A 26,942-nucleotide genomic window follows, 5' to 3' on the forward strand; every position below is an offset into this window, starting at 1 on the left:
GGTAAGGAGTTGTGACAACATAACAAACCTTGTGAAACACCTCATGTTAAACCACAACACAGAATATGAGGCATTTATGATGAGGGAGACAAATGAGGGGAACACATTGTAAGTTTGCTGCTAGAGCAAGGCAGACGTATCTGATGGAGTCCTTCGGTGCTGGAGGCAGGCAGTATCCAGGTACAGAGAGAGAAAATATGGAGCTTTAAGCGCCGCTAAGCACTGTTAGTGCTGGAGTTGTTAAAATTAAATACATTACAAACAAATGGCTGCATGAGTTTAGTTTGGGAAAATACTGTTTGTGTATCACTGAAGTTGTCTCACATCAGCAAAAAGCCTCGATTTATTCAGGTATGGTTTGTAAAGAACTGATCATTTAAAGTGGGTCACATAGACTAAGGTGCTGTTAAATTATACAGAGCAATTGTGATAAAACAGGCATTGTGAACATGGAAAATATACTGCATACTCGACGAAATGGATACCAGATTGAATGTTACTCGGTATCGGATCAGAAAGAAAATCTGTGGTATCGAACATTACTAATGGGTGGGAGTGAGATAAACGACTTGTCCCCCAAAGTTCATTTGGCACTGAATTACACATTCTCATTTGTTTACAGTACTTGATATAACCGTTTTACTAGTACAATGACTGTAAGATTGAAAAGTTCGAGTCGAAGGATGAGTTGAAACCTCATCAGTCCTGATCATCAGCATCTGTTCTGACCCCCTAATGTCCTTCTTTTGTCTTGTATTGTTAAAGTCTTGAAGTGTGACTAACTCTGTTTCCTCAGTCATGTTCATTCTCTTCTGTAGTGTACAGTATTGATGTGTCTGCACAAAACACACCTACGAGCAATGATTGATATTAAAATGTTTTCTTGATATGTCATCATGGCCAGAATTTTGAAGTGCACACACGGGGGGCAGATTTACAACTGAGCTCATCCCTACTCGAAGATCAGTGGACTGTGGTGGATTGCCCTTCTAGTCCACTGAGCATCTGGCTGGGGAACGACAGATGCTGACAGCTGGACTGACAGCCAGCATATGCCGCTTTCTTTATTTCTGCTAAGATCAGACAATAGAGTCGAGGGGACGGGGGGTGCATTGTGTGGAAGGTAGACCTAATGGCTAGTGACTTCAGAAAAAAAGCTCCATTCTCCTGGAGAGCAATTAGTCTGTCTCTGATCCCAGCCTGGAGAGTTGATGGGTGGACTGATGCCACAAGACCACAATGGGCCAGTTATATTCATGCCCCCTTAAGAGGTTTATATTTTTTTAAATGTAATATATTCCATCACCAGCTATTCTCTTTTATATTACGTGTGTATGTTAGTTAGGTTTGCATGGTGTTTTATCTGTGGATTGGTAGCAATGATTCGGATCACCCGTTTCGACTGACTGGTGTGGCTGCATGCGCCAAGAACGTGCGCTTTGTTTTGCAGCGTCGTGACGTCACTGTGCGACACAGGAAGTGATAGTTTCATACCAAAACAACCAGGAGACTCTGCCTTATTCTACGTCATATTTAGAAGTAAGTTGTTCGCTAAATGCGAAGTTAAATAGTAGCGGCGACAACGTATATAACGTATTGAGTCAGTTTCAAATTGCAAGGAGTGCGGCTATACCGTATCGAGTAAAACTTGCAAATGGGCGCTAAGCTAATCGCTAGCATAAAGAAGAGACGAATCCTAAACAAGTAGCATCCCATCTCGTTCTTACGTGACAACATCAACGCATATCAAACAAACGCCTTCTTGGTACCTCCAAATGAATGTTGTTGTTTTATTCCTGCTCTCCCTCTGTAGAAATGGGAGTAAAAGGTCTCCAGTATTTCATGGAGCGCTGCTGTCCAGAATCCTGCGTAACTGTCGACCTGAGAGAAATGGTCAAACAACATGTTCCCAAAACATCTGACAACACTTCCAGTTGAGTGCATTTGTAACCCTCGTGTATTTCTATATGTACATAGTGTTCTTAAAGTCTGGACACGTCGCCAATTGCATTTCTTACAGAAGTGACATTTTCAACATTTCCTTAAAGTGGAGTATTAACATATAACGTCATCGATATGATTTTTAACATTACAAAGGTTGAGGTGCTTGGCAAGATTCAAATGAACTTGATGCAGGTACTCCACTTTGCCGTCAATTGACCATGTGGCTAGAATTCATTATACTTATTATGGTGTTTTCTTCAGGTACACTACACTTCTTCCCATGTTCCAAAAACATGAATCTTAGGTTAAATAAAGACTTAATATTCTCAATTGGTGTTAATCTGACTGTTAATGGTTGTTGGGTCTATATCTGCCCTGCGATTGGCTTTTTTTCTGCAACCATTTAAAAAAATCTTCTGCAACCGTTAACTGGATCCAAAACCATAGTCCTTGCAGATGAGCTTCTGCCTTAAGGGACATCCTGCATATTCACTGTATCTATAGACAAGTTGTCTCTTTGTAACACAATTCGGTTGAAGTGGCCCCCAAGTAATACAACCTCTGTTTTACTAGTAGTCAAGTGCCACCTAATACGTCTAAATAATAGCAATATTACTCATCCGTTGATTATGCAGGCTGTAGGTACGAGGGATGATTGAAAACGTTTGTGGCCTATGTTAAAAACATACTGACAAATTGAAACATTTATACAATATTTCAATAAATTCTCTTTGTACGTTTACACACTTATTCCAGCGGTTGTGGAGTTTACAGATGCCCTGTTAATAGCAGCTTGAGTCTTGGCCCCCCGGAAATACTCCTCTACGTCATCAATGACATCATCATCTGTAGCGAAATGTTGACAGCTAAGATCTTTTTCATCTTGGGGAATAGATAGTAGTAATCTGAGGGAGCCAAATCAGGTGAATCATTGTACATCCGCTATATTGACCGGAATATGGTGGTGCCTGAGTATGCCGGGGAGAGAGCTCGTCGGCCGCTTTAGGGTCTCAAAATGTGTGAAAAGTATGTGCAGTTTCTGACTGACCACTTTCTTCCATGGTACCAAAAGAAAAGCAGAATCTGAAGTAACAAAAGCATCTTCAAGCATGGCAGTGCACCATCTCAAAAAGAAATTCAAGACACTCTCCAAAAACTCACAAGTTTAATGGATGTAAGAATTGTGAAGCTGGTGTAGTGGTACACTCGCCTGATTTTGGTGCAGGCAGCGTGGGTTCAGTTCCCACTCAGTGACGGTGTGAATGTGAGTGCGAATGGTTGTCCGTGTCTATATGTGCCCTGCGACGAGTTCAGGGTGTAGTGCACCTTTCCCTCGAAGTCAGCTGGGATAGGCTCCAGCGCCCCGCTACCCTAACCAGGATAAGCGGTGTTGAAAATTTGGAATAGTGCATTTTAAGCTATCGTTCAAAAAAATACTGTTATTAGGGTTAGGCTTGTTCACAAAAATAATTATGTTCTGACGGTTGATGATTTGAAAATTATGCAGACTGTCATTTGTATCAGCCAATTAAGAAAATCTAAGAAAAATATAATTTGCCTAATAATTTGGAACAGAGTGTAGTTCATCTGATTAATCCCAAATAAAGTTCAGCTGTTGGAGTAGGCATTTTTTTTTCTTATTTCTAGCAAAGGCCTGAAGGTTTTATGTAATAATTTGCAAAAATGCATGAAATGTTTTTTTTCCCCCAAAAAAATACTGTTATCATTGGGAGGTAGAACAAAAACTTGAAAAGATGTCAATTATTTTTCAATTGAGTTGTACAGGTAATAGGCCACATTGATAATGAACCATTTTTAAATACGTCTCATGGTACGTCACTCATTGGTAAAAAAAAAATTATACCACAAAAATGTGCGATTTGGGGTGTGTAGACCTTTTATATCAGCTGTATATGCAGAGAGAAGATTACTGCGTGTGTATGAGGTGAGTATCTTCGCATGACCACGAAATTGCTTCCTGAACGGCCAGGAAGGACAGTGATCCGTTTACCACTTTCCTATGTCACGTTAAGTTACATTTCTGGTTCTATGGTCATCATTATATATGTTGCCATCACTGGTACCCTTCTGCGTCACATAAAAACACAAAAGTCAAAGAAAAAGCCAAACACTCTTTTTGTCGTTCATTGGGTTGGAGTCTCAAGAGAGTATGCCTGATGTCTCATTTCACTAAGGTTTCAATTGAAGGTTTTGCTGTACGACTGCATGTGTTCATACCCTGAAAATTGTATACCATTTCATTCAGGTCCCACACTTGTTGTGGATGGGATGGCCTGCCTGCGCCACTGGTACTTGTGTAAAGACTGGGTGTGTGGGGGTCAGTGGAACGAGTACATGAGCATCCTGAGGCGCTGGGTGGAGACATTCACGTCTGTAGGAATTCGTCTTGTCTTCTTCTTTGATGGCTTGGTTGAGGAGAAGAAGAGACATGAGTGGGTGAGTAACACAAGCTTGTGAGGTGTGAACATACATGAATTGTTGTAAATTCATTGATGATTGAAGTTTTGAAAGCGTCAATGAAACGTTACTTTCTTAGGATTTTAACACCTTGCTATTTCACTTCCACCTGTTCATAATTAGGCTTAAAACTATTGTGTGATTATTGCTTACAGGTGAAGCGAAGACGAAGAGTAAACGGGGAGGTGTCTAAACTATTCCGTTACATTAAGTTACATGGAGAACAACCAGGCAAATATCTCTTCACTCTTCCCTCTGGCTTGGCAACATTCACACGCTTTGCCCTCAGGTTTGCAGGTTTTCACATATCAATGTGCGACTAAAACAAGTATTTTTATCTTTTTTTTTTTATCTTGATTGTTTTTATCTTTTTTTCTTAGTCTATTTTTATATCACGATTCTTGAGACTTATTTGGCTAATCTGGGATCTTGGGTATAGGATTTTATGCCGTATGTGTAAAAGTCCTTGAATCTTTGAATAATAGTATAATAATAATGATAATATTGATGTATTTTTTGGCAGGACATTAGGTCAGGATGTATTTTGCTCAGTGCAGGAGGCTGACTATGAGATTGCCTGTTACGCCCGTCGCCATGGCTGCATGGGCATTTTGGGACAGGACTCAGACTTCGTCATATATGACAGGTTGGTTAAGTTGAGGCCGTTATTTTCATTTAAATTTAAACATGATATAGTCATAATAACGTATGCCGTATTTCAATATGAATATGCATGCCATGGTTATTCTGTTGTCTCAAATATTTCCTTCCACACCATAGTGTAACAAAAATGTCTTCTACTTCACAGAAAAATACAAAGATAAAAATGCTGCTTTGATTTCAAATAAATGTACATTTTTTTACATCACATAAAGGTTTTTTTCCCCCCTTTACATCCTTGAAAGAAGGAGAAAGATTTTCTTTATTGCTCAGATAAAAAGGAAAATGTCCCAAAATTTTGAGAAACATGCATTTAATCAACAGTGATGATATGAATGAATTTTTTAAAAAGCCAGACGTCAAACGGCATCATTACAAACATACCAAAATTCCAATAGTAGCAGTAATTAGAAAAACATGGAGTGCGACTTACAAGAGTTGAGTCTTGCACAAATGGGCCTTTAGTTTGACTTTTGCAACTTAACTACCTATGGTCACAGATTCATCCCTTGTGTCACTAACAAGTCAAATTGACTGAAGAAAATGCAGACTGACAGATTTAAATATGTAATTGTTGTTCTTTTTCAAGTGTTCCTTACTTGTCAGTGGCAAAACTGCAGTTAGACCGCCTCACCACCGTCCTATACGACCGAGAGAGGCTTTGCCGAGCCATTGGATTGGATGTTTCTCAGTTACCCCTACTGGCCTGTCTACTCGGTAACGATGTGGTGCCAGAGGAGCGCATGCAAGCTATCAGGAACAGTGCTATGACAGCATACAGGTGTGTGGCTAATTGTCTATCATTATATGTAAGTGTCACAATTAAAATGTAAATATAATAAAAGAAAACAAAAATTCTAAGATCGTTTTGTCAGGAAACCGTATGACACAGCCCACTCTGGAGCTCCCCAGAGGCAGATGGTGTTAGCTGTATCCCAGTTTGTCAGCTCTTTGTGGGGCAGAGAGGAGGAAGAGAGAGGGCTTATTCCTCAGACTCTGAAACTAACAGTTGCAGACAGACAGCTCCTGGAAAAAGGGATTTGCTCCTATTTACTAGCTGGACCGGAAGCTTCTCAGCGGGATGCCCTACCTCCTATAACCTCTACCTTTGAGAAACGTGTCAGTCCAGAAATATTAAAGGTATATCCTGTACCACACCTACAAATGTATGTCTTTATTCACTTTGTTGAGTCTCAACCATGTTTCACTGTTTGGTTCTTCTGTAGGCTTGTGTAGAAAAGCATGTGTCGGCAGAGGGTTTCATGGTTTACAATGTCGTGTGTGAAGGAGTGATTGACTGTAGCAATAGTCTGGAGGATGAGGAGGATCGTGAACTGGTGCCGCAGGCTGTTGTCTACAAGTCCTGCAGACAACGGATTTATGGTTTGCTACTGCTCAACAGGCATGATGGTAAAATAGCACACACAAAAGACATGCAGAGTAGACTCGCACCCTTGGACTCCTTCATGTTAGAAAGGCATTTTCTAAACTTTGTGTTTTCAGACAGCACTGTGGAACCTCCTGCCATCAGAGAGTGGTTTGTCTATCCAGGCAACCCTTTGAAGGAGCCCGACATGGTCCTCCCCATCCCAATTTGTATCGCACGTACTGTATCTACATTCATTGTGTAAACAGTTGTTATGTCCCCAGTTAATACAGTTTCATTTTACAGTGCTCCTGTGAAATTACATGCAGTCTGGTTCAGTGGTCTAACCTTTTCCATTTTAAGACATTCAAATTCCATAGAGATTATGTTTTAGTGATGGGGAAAAAAGGCTACAGAAGTCACTCTTGTGTAGCGTAAACCATAAGTAACTTTTAATAATAAGTAAGAGTACTTTAGTTGATGCGGATGCCTTTCTGCACCTTTCTTAAGGTCTTTGTCATTGCCATGGTTCTGTTAGTTTTCCCCATCATCCCTGCAACTCTTGTGTTATACACGGCCAAAAAGCCCCCCAAAAGACAAAAAATACTTTGAGAAATATAGACTGGAAGGTGAGGGAGACCAGCTTTATCTTGTCTTATCACATCTCACACCCTGTTTTCATTCAGGCTTTTCCTTAAAATTTAGGATTGAAGTCGAACTTGTTCCACTACCTATCCGTTCAGCTGTAATGACAGTCCGAGTCCACTGTAATCACTACAGGCTCAGTTGTTCATGTCCAACATGCCACATGCACTCAAATGTTTCTGAATCCCGAACCAAACACCTCACTATTTTATCTGTCTGGTTTTGTAGGTGAACAGCCCAGTCTTGACTTGCTGTGGTTCAGCTCCGGGCCTGAAGTTTCCGCCCTTCGGCTTATGAGCTTTCTTTCAATATTTGACTGCCAGGAGCTTGCAGAGATGTATGGAGTTGTTGAAGACTTTCTCCTGGCTGCTCTTTGTCTGGTCACCTACGTTGCCCTCCAGGTAGTGCTTAGTAGTAGATTTTAATAATTTTTTAGCAGTAATGTCTAAAAGCCAAATTAATGTTACTTTCATTTGTTTATTAAAAATAATTGACTTCGACAGCAAAAGCATCACCATAATTTTACAAGGAGTATTAGAGCCACAGTTGTACATGTGTGTGGGCTTTTAGTTTGGAATATGACCAACGTACCACAAAAGGGGGTACCAGTTGTACCCCCTTTTGTCACCATATGATGTGATGTGATGTTAAACATTTCTCGGTAACATTGTGTACTGCAGTGTTTTGTCTGGCTTGATGGCCACCATTATCATCCAGATTGACCAGTTTAGCCATAGACACGTCAACAGCTGTTCTGATAACCACCCCAACACTTTATTTCTTAATTTACCACACTACATTGTGTCTTTATTATGGGTAAAGTGTTGGGCTTTTTAAAATACAGTATATGTTTGTGCGACATCATCGGTAGGCCATCAAAATATGTTTTGTCTTTAATCACATACTATTTTATTAAAATTTTTTCCTAAAACAAATGAAGTGTTAACAGGATAACAAGCCTCTAGTGTCCATCATGGGGACAATTCAGTTTATGTTTTTTCCTCAAGAATTTGCATATATTTAGGTCCAGAAATATTTGGACAAGGACTATGAGCTTTTTCATTTATATGCCACCACAGTGGATTTGAAGACTAGATGACTTTCATGTGTAAATTAGGAGGCTTCGCCCCCCACAAATAGCATTTATTATTTAGAAATTACAACCATTTGTTACCACTTGTAATAGGCTCAAATGTACATATTTGGGCTATTGTTAATTGGTGAGATGTAGTCCGTCTGTGGGTTATTTCAAACCAAAAAAGCAAATAGAGGTCTGGAGTTGCTATCAGGTATTGAGTTGGCTCACTGTTTACATACTTATGGATCTAAATCTGCATTAAAAATATGATATGGTGAGCAGGCTCTGTAAACTGTCATGCCATGTGAAAGTAGGGCTTCTGTGCCTTCCTTAAGGACACCCACGCTCCATATTCTTATTAGTTAGGTCTGTAGCATTGTGCTAAACATATCCATCTAAAATTAAGCAGAAACCCAGAAATCACACACTAAAATGAACAGAGTAGTCTATTCTATTTTTTTCCTGTCGTAGTTATACTTTTACTAAAGGTCTCTCAGGCAGGAAAACTTTGCTTGTTTCCAGATAGATTTCTGGCACAGCTGTCTGATGCTTCCTTTGCGACCGCGATTGAAATGGTCTCAAAAACAAAAAAGCATCACAACAGAAGGGCAACTTGTTAGAGGGTCCTTTAGATGAGTAGACAAGCAAAGAGGAGCAGACGGGCCGACAGACAACAGTGGCTGTTGTTGTCTGATGCCCGCTGCATTCACATTCGCTCGTCACTCGTCTGTTGAAATAGCTTTAGGGTTTGTTTGTTTTGAACATGCCACACACACATTAGACACACACACACATAGACACGCACACACTGGCTGCCTTTGCTGCATTCAGCTTTGCTGCTTTCCTTGTTGAGGGCAGACCAAACAAACAGATCCCACTCAGAAGACACACGAAGATGGGATTAAATTTGAAAGCCATGTATTATAACCATAGATTTCTTCATTTTCGTATCGCTCTCTCACTAGGTACCATCTTTATGTTCAGAGGACGTGGATGCTTACCTGAGTCAGGCTGTGTGTCTGAGGCTAACAACTCTGCAAGAGCTTCAACAGATAAAGGTCAGCAGAGTACGCACTTATTGCAACTACTTCAATTTGTGATGCGTTTCCCAATGTATGAGAACAATGGCCCTGTATACTTTACAGTAAACACGCTTCCAGTCAGGGAAAATATAAAGCAAAAAACATAGCGAAAACCTAAGTAGGCTCTTGAATGGGAATCTCTTAGAAAAAACAAATAGCACAATTAGAAGTGGGCTTGTTATGTAAATGGTGTTGTTTGTATTTTTCTATTTTCTATCTGTCTATCACCTATTGTATCTATCTGACTGTCTGTCTAGACTATTACAAACAGCTGTCACGTTGATGAAGAGCAGTTCTAGTTCACTATAAACCCCAATTACAATGAAAAAAAAACTGTTTTACATGAATTTTCCTTTTAACAACACTCTAAGCATTTGGGAACTGATAACACTAATTGTTGAACCGTTTTAGATGAAATTCTTTCCAATTCTTGCATGATTTACAGCTTCAGTTGCTCAACAGTCTGGGGTCTCCAGTGTCATATTTTGCACTTCATAATGCGGCACACATTTTCAGTGGGAGACAGTCTCGGACTCGCACTCTTTTACTACGAAGCCACGCTGTTGTAAGAATAAGCAGGGATGTCCCAGAAAAAGACGTTGCTTGGATTGCATGTGTTGCTCCAAAACCTGTACGGTATGTACAGTGGGTACCGAAAGTATTCAGAACCCCTTAAATGTTTTACTATTTTTTTGTATTGCAGCCATTTACTAAAATAATTTAAGTTAATTTTTTCCACATTAATGTACACACAGCACCCTATTTTGACAGAAAAAAACAGAATTGTTGAAATTTTTCCAGATTTATGAAAAAGGAAAAACTGAAATTTAAGTCTGAAAACTTTCCTTACCCACTGTACCTTTCAGCATTAATGGTTCCTTCACAGATGTGATTACTCATGCAATGGGGACAAACGCACACCCATACCATCACTGAACTTTGTGCTCATATAAATCTGCATGGCTTTGACCCGGAGGCACGACGACCATGATTTCCAAATACAATTTGAATTGTGAACTCGTCAGACCACAGCACACTTTTCAATGTTGCGTCAGTCTATCTCAGATAATCTGAGTGTTGCTGAAATATGGCTTTGCATGGTAGAGTTTTAACTCGCATTCCACGAACTGCGTTAACTGACAATGCTTTTCTGAAGTGTTCCTGAGTCCACATGGGAATGTCCTTTACACAATGATGCAGGATTTTAATACAGCACCACCTGAGGGATCAAAGGTCATGGGCATTCAATGTTTTTCTCCAAAATATATTAATTTTATGACGATATTATGGACAGTAGATGATGAAATACCTAAATTCCACACAATTGTATATTAAGAAATGTTGTTCTTAAACTGTTGGACTATTGCTCATGAAGTTGTTCACAAAGTGGCAAACCTCGCTCGATCCTTGCTTGTGAACAACTGAGCTTTTTAAAACAAATTCACTGCCATTGACGGCTTTAGAAATTCAATATCTATGTTTACTGGGAGGTTTTAAGGGATGCTCCTTTTATACCCAATCCTGACACTCACCTGTTTTCAATCAACCTGTTCCAAACAGGTGCTTTTTAAAAAAAAAAACATTCCTCAACTTTCCCAGTATTTCGTTGCTCTTGTCCCATCTTGTTTGGAATGTGTTGCAGGCAATTCAAAATGAGAGAATATTGGCAAATGAAAGAACACAAACAAACAAAAAAAAAGCTTATATAATATTCATCAGTTTGAATATGAAATATATTGTCTTTGTAGTGTATTCAGCTGAATATAGGTTGAAAAGGTTTCTGTATTATGTTTTTATTTACATTTTACACAGTGTCATTGGAATTGTGGGGTTCGTTCTTCAGTGATATTTTAATGCCATTGTCAATCAAAACAGAGGGTTATCTTAGCAAAGACAGAATCTTTGATAAGGCTCTTGTACTGAATGACAGATTTTTCCACTGTACCTAATGTGTGACCGATGACTGTAGGTAAAAAGCATATTTGACCTGGTAAAACTTGGTGTTGTTGTCATTGGGTCAATAGCGATCCTTCCTGTTGACTCTTTTTAAAAGTTAATGTGACATTTTAAATCTGTCAATCAATATTTAAATTATGTGATTTTCTCCTTATAAGTTGTGAAAATTAAATTTATTTATGGAGTTGGTTAAAAAGTTACTGTTTTCCTCAGAGAGGGAGCTTAAAGTGTCTCAACAGCTGTTCCCGAAACCAGTCACTGCCTTTTTGTTGACCCTTTTATTTTCACCGCTTAATTACCATACTTATTTTGTCTTTTGCCTCTTCATCTATTTGCTGCACAGTAATTAGGGTAGTGTGTCGTATTTAATAGGTGATGTGGGAGAGGTTTGAGGCTCTTGGAGGGTGTGGGTCTGCAAATGATCAGTATAGATTTACCTGCACAAGCACATACAAATAAAAAGAAGAATAGACTTATCAGCTCTCCATTGTGGCAGGTGTGTGTGTGTGTGTGTGTGTGTGTGTGTGTGTGCGTGTGTGTGTGAGAGAGAGAGAGAGAGGGATAGAGAGAGTGTTCTGGGGACGATCGCCCGTCTGTCCCGGCTGACGCTCACCACATGGGGTTATTTACATCAAACACGCGTCTCCCCATTGAGAATGGACACACGCACACAAACGCACACTGTTTTCTGTCCTTTGTCACACTTTGTGTGTTCTCATATTCTTAGTCTTTTTACTCTTTCAGTCTCCTTTTCCTTCTTTGTGTCAGTTTGTTTGTGCGCTTCAGGGTTTTTGTGCGTCTGTCCAGTGCGTCATTGTTTTCAGTGTGTGAAGCTGTGTTTGACTGGAAGCAGGTGATAGGCAGAGCTGTGTGAGTGCTGGTGTGTGTGTGTGTGTGTGTGTGTGTGTGTGTGTGTGTATGTGTGTGTGTGTGTGTGTGTGTGTGTGTGTGTGTGTACAAAATCACAGTTATCAGCGCTATCTGCCATGGGACAGGTGAGAGCATAACATATGCGCACACAGTGAACATCTGCCTTCTGTCATTGACTCTGCTCTTTGCCTCAGTGGTTATTTACAACATAATGCAACATTCTGGAGGAACACATAGGAAACCGCAGCAAGTCACATTTGTTTTTTTTACCTCAAAAGAATAGGCAAATTTTCTTTGTGGTTATACTAAGGCTCATATTCATGATCTGTATCTTCAGATTCTATTAATTCACTAAGATGAATGTAAGTTATATCAATGGATGGCCATTTTCGCCCATGTGAGGATAAAAAAGTAGCAATTTTCATTTAAAAAAAAACAAAACATAATTTTTTAAATAAATCTTTATATATAGTATCACAATTTGAAATAAATAAAATAGGACCAATAAAATACATAAATATAAATTAATAATATATGGGACAACTGCAGTAATTGAATGCTTTTGTTAGCTATTATTGTCATAATAAATACATACGTTTTAAGCAGGTTAAGCAGTATAAAAACAATTGAATTTTTGCATGACATTTCTGTTTTATCTTCATTTTTACTCTTTATGCTATGATAATTGTGTTTGTTGTAAAATGATATAGAAAAACAATGATTGATTTGACATTTGTATACATATGTAACATACCCACTGTTAAGATGTTTGTAAAACTTTGAAATATATGAAGCCAAAGGCCTGGTACACACATAAAGACAATCGGCCTCTTTCTGTGCCGATTTTGCCCCTTCCCAACCAAACATGTCAAACGCCGGTCAATCTTAATCTCTTGTCCTCAGTCTGATGTCTGTCAAGAGTAGATTCGTCCCGATTTTAGGGTCCGAAACAGGTCGGGCCGACAATCTTAAATAATGAAGACGTTCAAAAATTATGACCAAAAATCATCGTGTGTGGGGGAGAGCTGACTTGTCCAGAGTCATGACGTTGTCAACCGTGATGGAACAGAATATAGCCAATCATGAAGCACCCTGACTCAACAAAAACAGTCATAAATAAAAACAAACATGTCTTAACCGATGTCGTTTCTTTGTATAAAAGTGGGCTCCCCAGATGGCAAGAAGTATTTTCCAAAGCAAGTTGTTGTTTTTTTTTTTTAAATAAAACGCCATTTTACAAGGCTCTCAGCTCCAGTAACCTTCAGGACCATTCGGGAAACATCAGTGCAAAGTCTTTCGTCTTTTTCGGTTTTGTGAGATCACGTGTGATCACGCGAGATTTCGAGATCACCAGTGGAACAATGTGTGTGGTGTTCTGTTATTATCGGAGCACATCTCACATAATACGACAAAACTATTCAATGCCAAAAAAATTTCTGTATGAGTGGGATCTGTCGTAGATAAAATAATCTTGTAAGAGTTGAAAAGTCCTTCTGTATCTACCGGGCCTATGATCTATCCTCAGTGGACTTTGGGCCTCTTTGAATGGTCAAATCTCCTAACCTTTATACCACCTCAGGTCAAGGTGAGATGAAAAGGTGCTTCCTTTTTGAACATAGGAAAAGACAACTGTTTGAAATAAATTCTACTCCACTTTTCCTAGCTGACACTCACTTAACATATTGGTGCCGTAATGGATTATGGATAACATACCTCCTTTCGTAAAGGTTTGTCAGGAGTAAACTATTCTAAAAGTGATTTGAAGGTTGCGCCGAGGCATCTCTCTTCAGCATTTTTAGAATTCAAACAATCTTTCCTCCAAGTAACTTTGGGTCATCTCGCTCAGACAGGGAAGGAGAGTAAAGTTCCTCAGCAAAAAACATACTCTGAAGAAGTCTATTGTCTCCGACTGAGCTGTGTGTTGCAAGAATGTAAAGTGAGATGGCGCAAGTTCACGTTGCTTCTTGTCCAAGTGCCGTGACAGTTGATCAAACAAAGCATCAGCCATCTCAGTAAAGATATGATGTGTGTGACCAAGCAAGTATAATTCCAACCTTCTTTTCTCTCAGCTGCCATTCCTCAGCAGTCGAGCAGTCCAACTGGGCTCTCTCTACGTCCGGGGACTGAGCTACCTGCTTGGGGCCAACTGTGCCAGTGGCTGCCCACTGCCCAACACTGCCCTCATGCCTTGGCAAAGCTTCGATGGACAGCTCTTCCACTCTAAGTACCTGCTGGCACATAGTGGCACTGAGCAAATGGTGCTTCTGGACAACCTTGTGAGTGGAAAAGGGGATACTAATAGTTGAAATACACTCCTTTGCCACTTTATTAGGCACACCTTTGAGTCCTAAACACATCCAGGACTCAAACTTCTGCCTTTATGAAGTGTATGCCCAGTTTTGAGTGACTCTGTTAAATGTTATAAACTCCATTACCCCTGCAACCGCGGACAGGACAAGCGGTATAAAAAAAATAATGGATGGATGGGCAACTGGGCTGCACGGTCAAATCATGGTTAGCACGTCTGCTTCACAGTTCAGAGGCCCCAGGTTCGGATCTCAGCTCGGGCCATCCTGTGTGCAGTTTTCATGTTGAATACTAAATTGTCCTTGGGTGTGAATGTGTTTTTTTTTTTTTTTTTTTTTTTTAATGCAGTATGCGTTATGATTGATTGGCTAGTCTAGTGCACCCGGTCTCTCACCCAAAGTCAGCTGTGATAGTCTCCAGCTCACCTGTCACCCTAGTGAGGGCAAACATTGTAGAAAATAGATCAATGGATGTGCCATTATTGCTGCATCCAGTACAGTGATGTGGAGAAATTGTGCAATATGGCTGAGCAAAGTTTGAAATCAGTATAATAGCTAAGGCAGCACGGTGGCCGACTAATTAGCACATCTGCCTCACAGTTCTGACAGTTCTCCCAGAGTTCTCACAGTTCCGGCTTCTAGTGTGTGGAGTTTGCATGTTCTTCCCTTGCCTGCGTGGGTTTTCTCCGGGTACTCTGATTTTCTCCCACATCCCCAAAACATGTATGGTAGTTTGATTGAAGACTCTAAATTGCCCATAGTTGTTGTGAATGTGAGTGCGAATAGTTGTTTGTCTAAGTGTGCCCTGTGATTGACTGGCGACCACTTCAAGGTGTACTCCGCCTCTCGCCCAGATTGAGCTTGGATAGCTCCAGCACGTCCGCGACCCTAGTGAGGATAAGCGGTATGGAAACTGGATAGATGGATATACAGCAGCTGCAATAAGTATTTAACACGTAACTGTTTTTCTCACTAAAAATATTACCAAAGGTGCCATTGACATGCAATTTTCACCAGATTTAAGGAACAAGCCAAATAATCCATACATACAAAGATGGATGGATGAAAAATGGTGATGTGTTAAATATTTCTTTCAGCCGCTGTAATATCTAATACAGTATATGACTGTACTGTTCAATGCAAATGTCAAACAAATGGCAACTTCTATACAAATGCAAGTATAATGTAAGTGGAGGTCTCACTAAATACTGTACTTACAAGTTTAGCCTTGTATGATTTTTTTTTTCAAATTTTTTTACATTTTTTAAAACATATTTTATTGAAATAAAAATGACAAACCAATACTGTAATATTGTTGCTAAAAACAAAACAAAATTAATGAAGACTTGAATACAAATATAATTGGATAGGCTCCAGCACGCCCGCGACCCTAATCAGGAGAAGCGGCTCAGAAAATGGATGGATGGATGGATGGATAATTACATCACAATGCAAACAGCTCTTTCAAACTACAACCCCAATAATAATAATAATTTTTTTAAAAAACAACAGCATTCAACAATAATGTTGACGTGTTAGAATGGATCTCATTAGATCGTTAAGGTGTGTTCAATGATGTGGCTGGTGTATACATGTATCAGTTTTACTTTGAAGGAGAATGTTGTCACAAGTCGGGCCCAGTTAACAGCAATGTCTTTTTGTTATTTTCTGCTCCCCTTCCAGCCATCCAGTCTGGCCGTGTTTCTCCAGCTGAGAGAAAAACATGTAGAAGTTTGCATGAAGAGAAACAGAGTCTTGCAGTCGCGCCCCAGAGCTAGTTTGCTTGAACGAAGTCATAGTCCCCGATACAGAGACGGACACACAGGTGACTCACCTATTTCACATATTTATCTTCAAACAATTTTCTCTTTCTGAAACAAATTTGTTTCTGTGTTGGTTTCTGTTTTATTATTATGCATTTTGACTTTGGACTGTTGGAATAGTGTAGCTCAAATACAAGGTAAGCATGTCAAAAGAGTCTCATAATAACTGAGTTTAATTCCATATTTTTATTTTGAAAAGGCCCCGTGTTTGAGAATAGTATGATGATGATGCACATTGGGGTTGAAAATACCCATGGAGCCAAATGGAGAAACAGCATTTTAATCTGACCATTGATCGGTGGTTGTAGTTCTCTGGTGCCCCTCAATGAACCACATTACCCAGAGGGCCGTGCTGTAACCAGCTCCATGTGTGCAGTGGTCTTTTACACACGCACACACACGACTGCAAGGACGTGCACGTCTGGATCTAACACTTGCTTTGTCAGTGCACTAGTAATAGCATGTTTCTGTTTATAGGCTGGGAGCGCTCTATTTTAAGTCACACAACAACAATGATTACAGGCTTCTCTCTCTGTCTCAAACCCCCCATTAAGCCCCACTCGGCTCTCAGCTCCCCTTTACCTCACTTGTTCTCATACATTAACCCTTTTATCTTCTCTGTCCTCTCTTTACCTCCTCGTTTCTAGCAGCATTTTGACACCTCCCCATCTTTTACCTTCTGTCAGTATAATTAAAAAAAAAAAAACAGCAGACAGTTTTAACCCCCATAATGATACAAACTGTTATTTTGGCAGCTCAATTATTCCTTCCAATTGTTCATGATACTGTTTATGTACCTTTCTCAACACAAATGAATCAATTTTTATCAATCAGTGAAGACAAGAAGACTGTTCAGAATTCTCATGATGATGAGACTCATCTTTGGTTCAAGTTTTGTGTGGGGGAATACATACCGTAATTTCTCGTGTATAATGTGCAGCCATGTATAATACGCACCCCCAAAGTTGACCTAAAAATTTTATACCAATGTATAATGCATTTTTACAATGCATGATTTTGCCTCTACCCATATGATCAACACATGAATTATTATCTGTATTTTGTTAGTATTTTTCCAAATAATTATTCTGAAGTTAGGCACTTGGTTTGAACACTTAATCCTTTTTTTTTATTTACTTGCTCTTATTTTGAAATTCACAGCCCTACTTTTATTTAGTAAATTAGAAAACACACAGTTGTGGTCATATGTTTGATTACCCAGGCAGAATTTGTAAGATGGGTACAATTCTTTAAAGAAAACATGAAGGACCAGGCGAAACACATTTAATTTTATTTTAATGATATTCAAATTAAACGGTCAAGCATTTCAGAAACGCATTATCATTTAACAAAACATAACCAAAAAGAAATTAATGATGGTTGTTGTTCAGACAACAACCATATTAAAAAAAAAAAAAACAATATTTCACAAATTCTGCCAGGGTATGTAAACTTATGAGCACAACTGTACATATATGCGTATCCCTGTCATATTGGAATGAAAGTGTAGGCTACACCTTTTTTATACCCACTAGGTGGCGGCATACATTTATAAAATGTGCAGGGTTTTTTCCATTTGCCCATATACCCATGTATAATGCGCACTGTTGACTTTTGGCAATTTTTGGGGGAGGGAATGCGCATTATACACGAGAAATTACGGGACTCATTTATGTTGACCCCGCATACCTTGTTTTTCCAAATTTTTTCCAATTGTTTTTGTTTTTTTCTTTTTGTTTTTCTTTTTTGGTTGGAAAACACTTACTGATTGATTATTCCCGCTTTTATTTTTGTGTTAAAAAAAAATAAAAATCAATGCAATTATAGTGGGTGTCAATTATCCATGGATTTTTGCGATTCGCGGTCCGGGCCTGTCCCGTTCATGGCGAGCCACTGTATACAGAACATTATACCATAAAAGTTCCTCAGTTTCCAACAGTATGGTCAGAAAAACTTTCAATTTTATTGTTTTAATCCTGTCCCTAGCCCCGCCCCAAAATTCACATAACTGCCACCAACAGCTCAAGTGAAGCTCAAATGAAACTAAGTGGAAAAATAAGTCATAACTTCTGCAATCCAAATAAAACTCTGAAGTGTGTTGAGTATTCAACAATATTTGCAGATGAAGATTGTAGGACAACAGAACAGATGAATATTTTATTTTTATGCTTGTCTTTACTATAGTTGGCTCCTTGGTGCATTTCAAATCCTAAAGTTTGTTGTCAAAGATTTAAAAAAAAAAAAAACTTATTATAAACAGACTTGAACTCTCCACCACTTGGTGGTCAGTCATCGAGCACGAGTCAGCAGCAGCCTCGTGAAATATGAACCCGTCGTTTTCATGAAACCCTGTGACTTTTTGTAATTTTTTTTTTGAGCTGCAGCATGTGCCAAGTTGGTTTACCCCAAACTGTCTGCTCTTTACTCAAGACAAGCCCTGTGGGTCTTCGGAGGAAGTTTCTGCTTGCACAAGATGGAGGGCTGTACCCTCGCTATTTCAATCATTACTTCAGATGTGTGTGTGTGTCTGTGTGTGTGTGTGTGTGAGCTGTGCTTTGTGGTGTCATTGCAGGCCTTGTTTGCCTCGTGTTTGTAATCAGCTTTCATGTTTAGTCTCCTCAGCAAATATCTCTCTGCATCCCAAATTACTCTTTGACTATGAATCTACTGTTTAATGGTAGAGGAAACCTTTTGTCCAGAAAGAACAAAGTGGCATCCATATCAATAATTGTCAAAGATATATTGCGGAGTACATTCGCATACCTTGACTCTCATTCGACAGCCTTAATTTTATAGCACCTTTAACTCTTTAATCTACATTGTACCCAACTTGGCCTTAAATATTAGTACCTGGCTTTTACACCTACAGTATGTGAAAATTGAAGAAAATTTGAAATTGGCTTCCAACATTTCAAATGATGATGTCCATTTTTTATGTACAACCCAAATTCCAATGAAGTTGGGATGTTGTGTTAAACAAATAAAAACAGAATACAATGATTTGTAAATCATGTTCAACCTATATTTAATTGAATAAACTACAAAGACAAGATATTTAATGTTCAAACTGATAAACTTTATTGTTTATAGCAAATTAATATTTACTTTGAATTCTATGACTGCAACACGTTCCAAAAAAGCTGGGACAAGGTCATGTTTACCACTGTGTTACATCACCTTTTTCTTTTAACAACATTCAATAAACGTTTTGGGAACTGAGGACACTAATTGTTGAAGCTTTGTAGGTGGAATTCTTCAGCTTCAGCTGTTCAACAGTCCGGGGTCTCCGTTGTCGTATTTACGCTTTATAATACACCACACATTTTCAAAGGGAGACAGGTCTGGACTGCAGGTAGGCCAGTCTAGTACCCGCACTCTATTACTACGAAGCCACGTCGTCGTAACACGTGCAGAATGTGGTTTGCCATTGTCTTGCTAAAATAAGCAGGGGCATCCATGAAAAAAGACGTTGCTTGGATGGCAGCATGTGTTTCTCCAAAACCTGTATGTACCTTTCAGCATTAATGGTGCCTTCACAGATGTGTAAGTAACACATCTGTGAAGGCATGGGGCACACAGCCCCATACCATCACAGATGCTGGCTTTGGAACTCTGCGTCCATAACAGTCCGGATGGTTCTTTTCCTCTTTGGCCCGGAGGATACGACGTCCACAATTTCCCAAACAATTTGAAATGTGGACTCGTTGGACCACAGAACACTTTTCCACTTTGCATCAGTCCATCTTAGATGAGCTCGGGCCCAAAGAACCGGCGGCGTTTGTGGGTGTTGTTGATAAATGGCTTTTGCTTTGCAAAGTAGAGTTTCAAGTCGCACTTATGGATGTAGCGCCGAACAGTATTTACTGACATTGTGTTTCTGAAGTGCCCATGTGGTGATATCCTTTACACATTGATGTCGGTTTTTGATGCACTGCCGCCTGAGGGATCGAAGGTCAACGGGTATTCAGTGTTGGTTTTCGGCCTTGCCGCTTACATGCAGTAATGCCTCCAGATTCTCTGAACCTTTTGATGATATTATGGACCGTAGATGATGAAATCCCTAAATTCCTTGCAATTGTACGTTGAGGAACATTTTCCTTAAACTGTTCGACTAATTTCTCACGCACTCGTTTACAAAGAGGTGAACCTCGCCCCATCTTTGCTTGTGAATGACTGAGCAATTCAGGGAAGCTCCAATAATACCCAATCATGGCACCCACCTGTTCCCAATGAGCCTGTTCACCAGTGGGATGTTCCAAGCAGGTCTTTGATGAGCATTCCTCAACTTTCTCACTCTTTTTCGCCACCTGTCCCAGCTTTTTTTGGAACGTGTTGCAGCCATAAAATTCTAAGTTAATTATTATTTCCTAAAAACAATAAAGTTTATCAGTTTTAACATTAAATATCTTGTCTTTGTAATGTATTCAATTAAATAGAGGTTGAACATGATTTGCAAATCATCGTATTCCCTTTTTATTTATGTTTAACACAATGTCCCAACTTCATTGGAATTGGGGTTGTACATTCATCCAGACAAACATTTGCTAAGTCAGAGGTCTCTGATATTGTCAGTCTCTCTTGTAGTTCATCTCATATGTGTTCTCCCACACCAAACTCCTGAACAAAGGGGTTGAATCCATCCCGATTAAATGAATTGATTAAACTGTGTGTTATTACATCCATCCATCCATTTTCTGAGCCGGTTATCCTCACTAGGGTCGCGGGCGTGCTGGAGCCTATCCCAGCTGTCATCGGGCAGGAGGCGGGGTATACCCTGAACTGGTTGCCAGCCAATCGCAGGGCACATACAAACAAACAACCATTCGCACTCACATTCACACCTACGGGCAATTTAGAGTTGACAATTAACCTACCGTGGATGTTTTTGGGATGTGGGAGGAAACCGGAGTGCCCGGAGAAAACCCATGCAGGCACGGGGAGAACCTGCAAACTCCACACAGGATTGAACCCCGTTCCTCAGAACTGTGAGGCAGGCGCTCTAACCAGTCGGTCACCGTGCCGCCTGTATCAAAAATGTAATTTTTTATTTTCTTCACACCTCAACTGAATAACCTCACTACTAATCTGAGTTGTTGTTGCATTGGTAAGGATTATATCCACTTGCCCATTGAAGAATTAAAAAGATGAGAGACAATACATGTTTCTATAATTGCACTTGAACCTTCAGCTGGTGTTGACAACTGCCCGGATAGGGGCGAGGCGTCAGGAGGATGGAGGAGGGGGAGCAGACAGCGCGGTGGTGGAAACAACAGAGTCAAACTACAGGAGAGACCTGCACACAGAGGAAGAGGAGGAGGAGGCCAATATTCCCACCCTCGCTTTCATCCTCCCTCCTTGGATGGCAGTGGTCAGAACTTGAGCTCTCTGTCAGAGCATACCCGGAGTGGATGGCGTCCCAGCAGAGGGCGATACCAGCTGGCTCCCAGGTAACATCACCAGAGTTGTTTAACGGAAGAGTCATCCCGTTATTTCATAGTTACGCATTTAAAATTCCTCTTCTCTGATGGTGTCAGCCTCCTGCTCCCGGAATGTAACTCCACCCTGACAGTGAGGAGAGGAGCAGAGGATTAGAGCACAGGACTTGAAGAGTTAAGAGGGTAGGAAAGTGCTGATGAAAGGAATCACGGAATCAAGTTTCTCTGAACAAACTGATTAGCTGTCAAGAATGTTTGTCTAAAGGATGCTGAAGGTGAAAATAGGGGGATTAAGCAGACAGATTTGATTAAGAACTTGGAAATGAATTAACAACTTTTGAAATTTGTCACGTTGGACTTTTTTTTTAAGAAAATGAAAAAGTTGCATCTTTTGTCACTGTTCAAACTTGCTGTGACAGAAAACAAAATAGAACGGAAACAAATGAAGCCACTTGAAGCATATTTTCTTCTGAATTTTAAAATTAAAATTTAAAAGCATGCACTGAAAAGAGGATTCATGCTTAATCCTCAAAACTGTTTTTAACGTTGAGCGGGACGCATTACCACATAGAGTCCATTAAGTCCACCTAATTGATCAACTTAAACTATTCCAATAATTTGACAAACACTTTTAAATTCATACTAAAGATGATTTTTGGAAAATATTTCATTTGGGCACTGATGAACAAAATCACTTGTATGGTACAGTGACAAAACAAAATGCGAAAATTTAATTGTTTTTTGTCAGATTGGTTTGATGCAAAAAGCAATGCACTAGAATTTTCAAAACTGGTGTAATTTGAGGCAAGCGTAGTCCCTAATGTTTAAAATAATAAAAGTTTACTTTCCAAAAATCTATTTCGCCATGCTGAGGTGCTTTGTGTGCTGGCAATGACTGATCACCGTAATTCGTGTCTGCGGTCATAGGAACGGAACTCCATCCCCCCGTCCTGAATGACCGACCTGTACTACAGAAGAAAAATCAAAACAGTATGTGGGTATGTAGGCTAGGGATGCCACAATACAATATATGGAATTCCCGAATTAAACTCCGCTAGTAAGCACGTTAACACAATGGTCAAATGAAACATTTTAATATAACCAACAAGTAACTGACATAGTCATTTTGAAAACATTGCTTCTGGATGAGGGTGGGGCCTTGGAGAATCAAATTGATTGATGAAATGTAGTGAAACGTCACTACTGGTTCCATTGGCTTGGTGAAAGAGAGTAATGTGACAGCGCCTGAGGTGGAAGTCGCTTTGAAATATAATAGTCTCGCCGGTCAATAAAAGATGGATACAAATACACATAGCGAGTATATTAGCGTAATGTAGCTAAGTGTGATGGCGTAAACGTAGTGTTTCTTCTTAACATAAATACTCATGTATAAGTACACAGTATGTTGCATTAAAAACTGTTCTGACATTTTTTCCAAAAGGTTACTGAAGTAACTAATGGAGTAAATGTAGCACATTACTACCTACCTCTACTCTTTGAGAGACAGAGGGTGATAGGTGGGGTAGGCTAGACGCCTACATAACTAGAGTGAAGTGGCTCTGTTTAGCTACTAACTAATATGAAGAGACAGGATGTATTCTGTGGTGAAGCAAATGAGAGAAGGCTTAATCAAAAAGAAAGGGGGGGGGGGGGGACAACACAGAAAGGGAAATTGAGTACTGTTGGAGAGAGGGCAATTATTAGGTATGAGAACAGAAGGGGGAGAAGGTGGAATGGAGGAGCTACTAAGAATAGCCAGACCAACAAAAACAGGAAGAGATGGAAAAAAAGAGGTGAAGTTGAGAGAGAGGCGAAAACAGACAGGTTTTGAGCGGATGGTCTGTTGTGTTGTTTCAACCACAGGAAAGCCTGTTGGCTTCCTCTCTATATATGTGTGTGTGACTGTGTGTGGGTGTGGTTCCTCCAGCAGCAGGGACACAAACATTCAGTCAAGCCCATTTGAGTCTTCCAGTCTGGGATTGCTTAATTCGACTGTTTCCCCTCCTTTGGTGGTCATTCCATACGTTGTTTGCTGTATTTTATTAACATATTCTCTGTGTTGTCTAAACATTCTAAAGCTTTTGGAGCCAAGGCAACCACCTCTTGAATGGAAAATGGAACGACAATGTAATCAAATACTACAGTGACCATAAAAGCATATAGATTACACATACAGTATTTACAAATGCCATTGTTAAATGAATTCCTCTCTGACCGTGTCAGTTAAAACGGGGCATTACTATCTAGTTGTTATCCTGATGTCCATGTGCTCACACTGGTAAATTGTCCCGGTAATAGACACACTCTCTGTTATTTTGGATTATTCTACAGACGCACGCACAACGGTGACACAGGCATCCGAAAATGTGAGAGATTAAGCGAACAAGTATAAACCGTCTGTATTTGCAGCATACATCTAAAAGTACAAAGTGCTTTCTTTAGCACAGCCCAAAACTGAGGGTGCAACCCCCATGGTGTGTTTGTGTGTGTGGTTAAAAAAAAAAAAGTTTAGTTAAATTGATGTGATGTAATAAGTACGGCCTTATATAATATGCCTTATATATAATTCTATAATACATGTCTATTTCAAAATAAATAAGTTAGCTTGTGATGGATTGTTAAAGTGTGATGAATAATGAAATCCTCTTTCCTTACCTGTGTCCGTGCTACCCTCCCTCCCTCTCTCCTCCCTCTTTCTCTCTTCCCTCTGTCTTTGAATGAATGCACTTTGACTAGTGGAACATATGCTGCTGGTTGTCAGTACCCTCCCTCTGTGCAGGAGCACATCCGTGCACACGTGTGTGTGCGTGTGTGTATGTGTGTGCGCGTGCGTGCATGTGTTAGAGAGAGAGAGAGAGAGAGGGACACACAGAAAGAGAGCACGTGTTTGTGTGAATGATTGTTGTGAGTGTGCTTCTGTGTGTGGGTGCGTGCGTGCGCGTATATGTGCGTGTATGTTCATTGAAACATGTGCCTCCTGTTGCACATCGGCCATCTGTTCCTTGAATGGACTGATGGAGTACTGCTGTAACCATGGCGATAGGCCATTCAGTCAAATAGCACCATCAAACCACCCCTGGCTGTTTTGTGTTTGTGTGTGTGTGTTTGTGCGTATTTATGTTGATGTTCAGGAATGGAATTGACTGGCAGAGTGGAGGAATTCCCATGTGTTGATGAAAGCAGGCTGACAGTGTATAGGAACTCTACTAGATTGTTTACCATTAACCCAGCAAAAAGAGGCAACAATGTATTTTTTATTTGCTATGCAGCGTTATTTTATTCATTTAACTGATCCAACCATTGTTGATTGTAACATAATAGAAAGTAAAAATACTCTTTTACAGTACGTTTTATTTTTTTATGGGAGCGGTACGGAGGCACTCAAAAATATGTGTGGTGACCGGAAAGGGGATATGGACAAGAAATGCCCTCACAATCTGACAAATTTTGAACTCAGTCAAGTTGTGCACTTGCACAATGCTTTTATTGTGAATTTGCAATTTTTTATTGTTTCCCGCCGAACAAATTTGGTTCTTTTTAAATTGAATTGTACGGGTTATTTGTATTTTATTATTAGACAGATTTTTACATGGGTTAGCGTTAAGCCTACCCACTTGTATTTTAACAGGGATGTATTCACGTTCTACTTGGTTATAACCACTGTAATTCCATCTCTTGTCGGTTTGAACTTTTAGTAGTAAAAATTGCGTTAGTACATTTGGTTAATTTGATTTTCTAAATTGTCATATGATGTAACAAAAAGTATTTCAGTTAAACCTTGATTATGATACTAATTATTTAGGATTATAGGAACATACACGCACAAACAGGATCAGGGCAACAGTGAAATGAATATTGAGTTTCAAATGTCTCAAATCACTGGTCTATTCATCTGCACCCTCAGACCATTCAGCAGCCCCGCCCTTACTTACACGCACACACACAGCGGCAAACCCCACTTACGCACTACAGACATGCATATATACACACCCTGCTCCACCCAGTGGTCCGGGGTCTGCTGGCCATATGTCAGCCCATCTCTTGTGAGACACCTCTCCTGAGACCCTGAGCCCTCTTTTGTGTGCATGCATGTGTGCGCGCAAGCATGCACTAATGTGTTTGCCATCTTTGCTTACGATCCATTTCTAAACCGCTGTCGTCTACCAAGTGTTTGAGTGCAACTGACCGCACCACATCTGCATAGAGTCAATACTTGTCCAATCGCCAAACACTACTCACCAGTGTTCACATTTGAACCTTCAGGGTCTACAGTATGTCTTGCAGGCTATCCGTAAAATACAGTAAAACCTCAAATGTCGAACATAATTTGTTCTAGGCTGCTGGTCAACCTCTAATGTGTTCACATGGGGCCAGTTTTTCCCCATAAAGAATATTGGAAATAGAATGAACAAAAATGGTCAAACTGTCAACTTAAAAAAAACCTTTGTTACCTGTAGAGGTAACAAAGGTTTTTTTTCAGTAACGTTTTAACATTATTATCTGTCTTGCAAATATAACACTGTAGCCACAATCCTTTGAGCCTGCATGCAGAATGTGGCGACTTAAGTTGTGATGCAAGTTTCTTCACATAAAAGCATTTTTCCGTCCGAACAGTATCTGTTCGTCTTGGCTCTGCTATCTTCTTCTTTTCCTTTCGGCTTGTCCCGTTAGGGGTCGCCACAGCGCGTCATCCTTTTCCATGTAAGCCTATCTCCTGCATCCTCCTCTCGAACACCAACTGCCATCATGTCTTCCCTCACGACATCCATCAACTTTCTCTTTGGTCTTCCTCGAGCTCTCTTGCCTGGCAGCTCCATCCTCATCATCCTTCTTCCAATATACTCACTATTTCTCCTCTGGACGTGTCCAAACCATTGAAGTCTGCGCTCTCTAACTTTGTCTCCAAAACATCGAACCTTGGCTGTCCCTCTGATGAGCTCATTTCTAATTTTATCCAACCTGGTCACTCCAAGAGCGAACCTCAACATCTTCATTTCCGCCACCTCCAGCTCTGCTTCCTGTTGTCTCTTCAGTGCCACTGTCTCTAATCCGTACATCATGGCTGGCCTCACTACTGTTTTATAAACTTTGCCCTTCATCCTAGCAGAGACTCTTCTGTCACATAACACACCTGACACCTTCCTCCACCCGTTCCAACCTGCTTTGACCCGTTTCTTCACTTCCTGACCACACTCACCATTGCTCTGGACGGTTGACCCCAAGTATTTAAAGTCCTCCACCCTTGCTATCGCTTCTCCCTGTAGCCTCATTCTTCCCCCACCAGCCCTCTCATTCATGC

The 26,942-nt window shown here is 40.1% G+C and overlaps 1 protein-coding gene and 1 long non-coding RNA gene across 2 annotated transcripts; one reads left to right on the forward strand and one right to left on the reverse strand.

The window, feature by feature from the left end:
* Window positions 1–1,454: 1,454 nt before the first annotated feature.
* fam120b (family with sequence similarity 120 member B) lies at window positions 1,455–23,267 on the forward strand. Its single transcript, XM_061666648.1, has 15 exons — window positions 1,455–1,539; window positions 1,814–1,933; window positions 4,211–4,401; window positions 4,578–4,711; window positions 4,946–5,068; window positions 5,672–5,863; window positions 5,958–6,222; window positions 6,309–6,492; window positions 6,586–6,687; window positions 7,322–7,494; window positions 9,137–9,229; window positions 14,149–14,355; window positions 16,069–16,210; window positions 21,397–21,655; window positions 21,743–23,267. Exons 2-15 carry the CDS (start codon window positions 1,816–1,818, stop codon window positions 21,798–21,800), a joined length of 2,241 nt encoding a protein of 746 aa, XP_061522632.1. The 5' UTR covers window positions 1,455–1,539; window positions 1,814–1,815; the 3' UTR covers window positions 21,801–23,267.
* On the reverse strand, window positions 15,694–24,342 carry LOC133396626 (uncharacterized). Its single transcript, XR_009767394.1, has 3 exons — window positions 24,299–24,342; window positions 22,547–22,611; window positions 15,694–21,770 (listed from the first exon to the last, which is right to left on the reverse strand). It is a non-coding gene; the product is annotated as an uncharacterized LOC133396626 (long non-coding RNA).
* Between the last annotated feature and the right edge of the window lie 2,600 nt (window positions 24,343–26,942).

This window comes from Phycodurus eques, chromosome 2 (genome assembly GCF_024500275.1).
Source record: "Phycodurus eques isolate BA_2022a chromosome 2, UOR_Pequ_1.1, whole genome shotgun sequence".
NCBI lineage: Eukaryota > Metazoa > Chordata > Actinopteri > Syngnathiformes > Syngnathidae > Phycodurus > Phycodurus eques.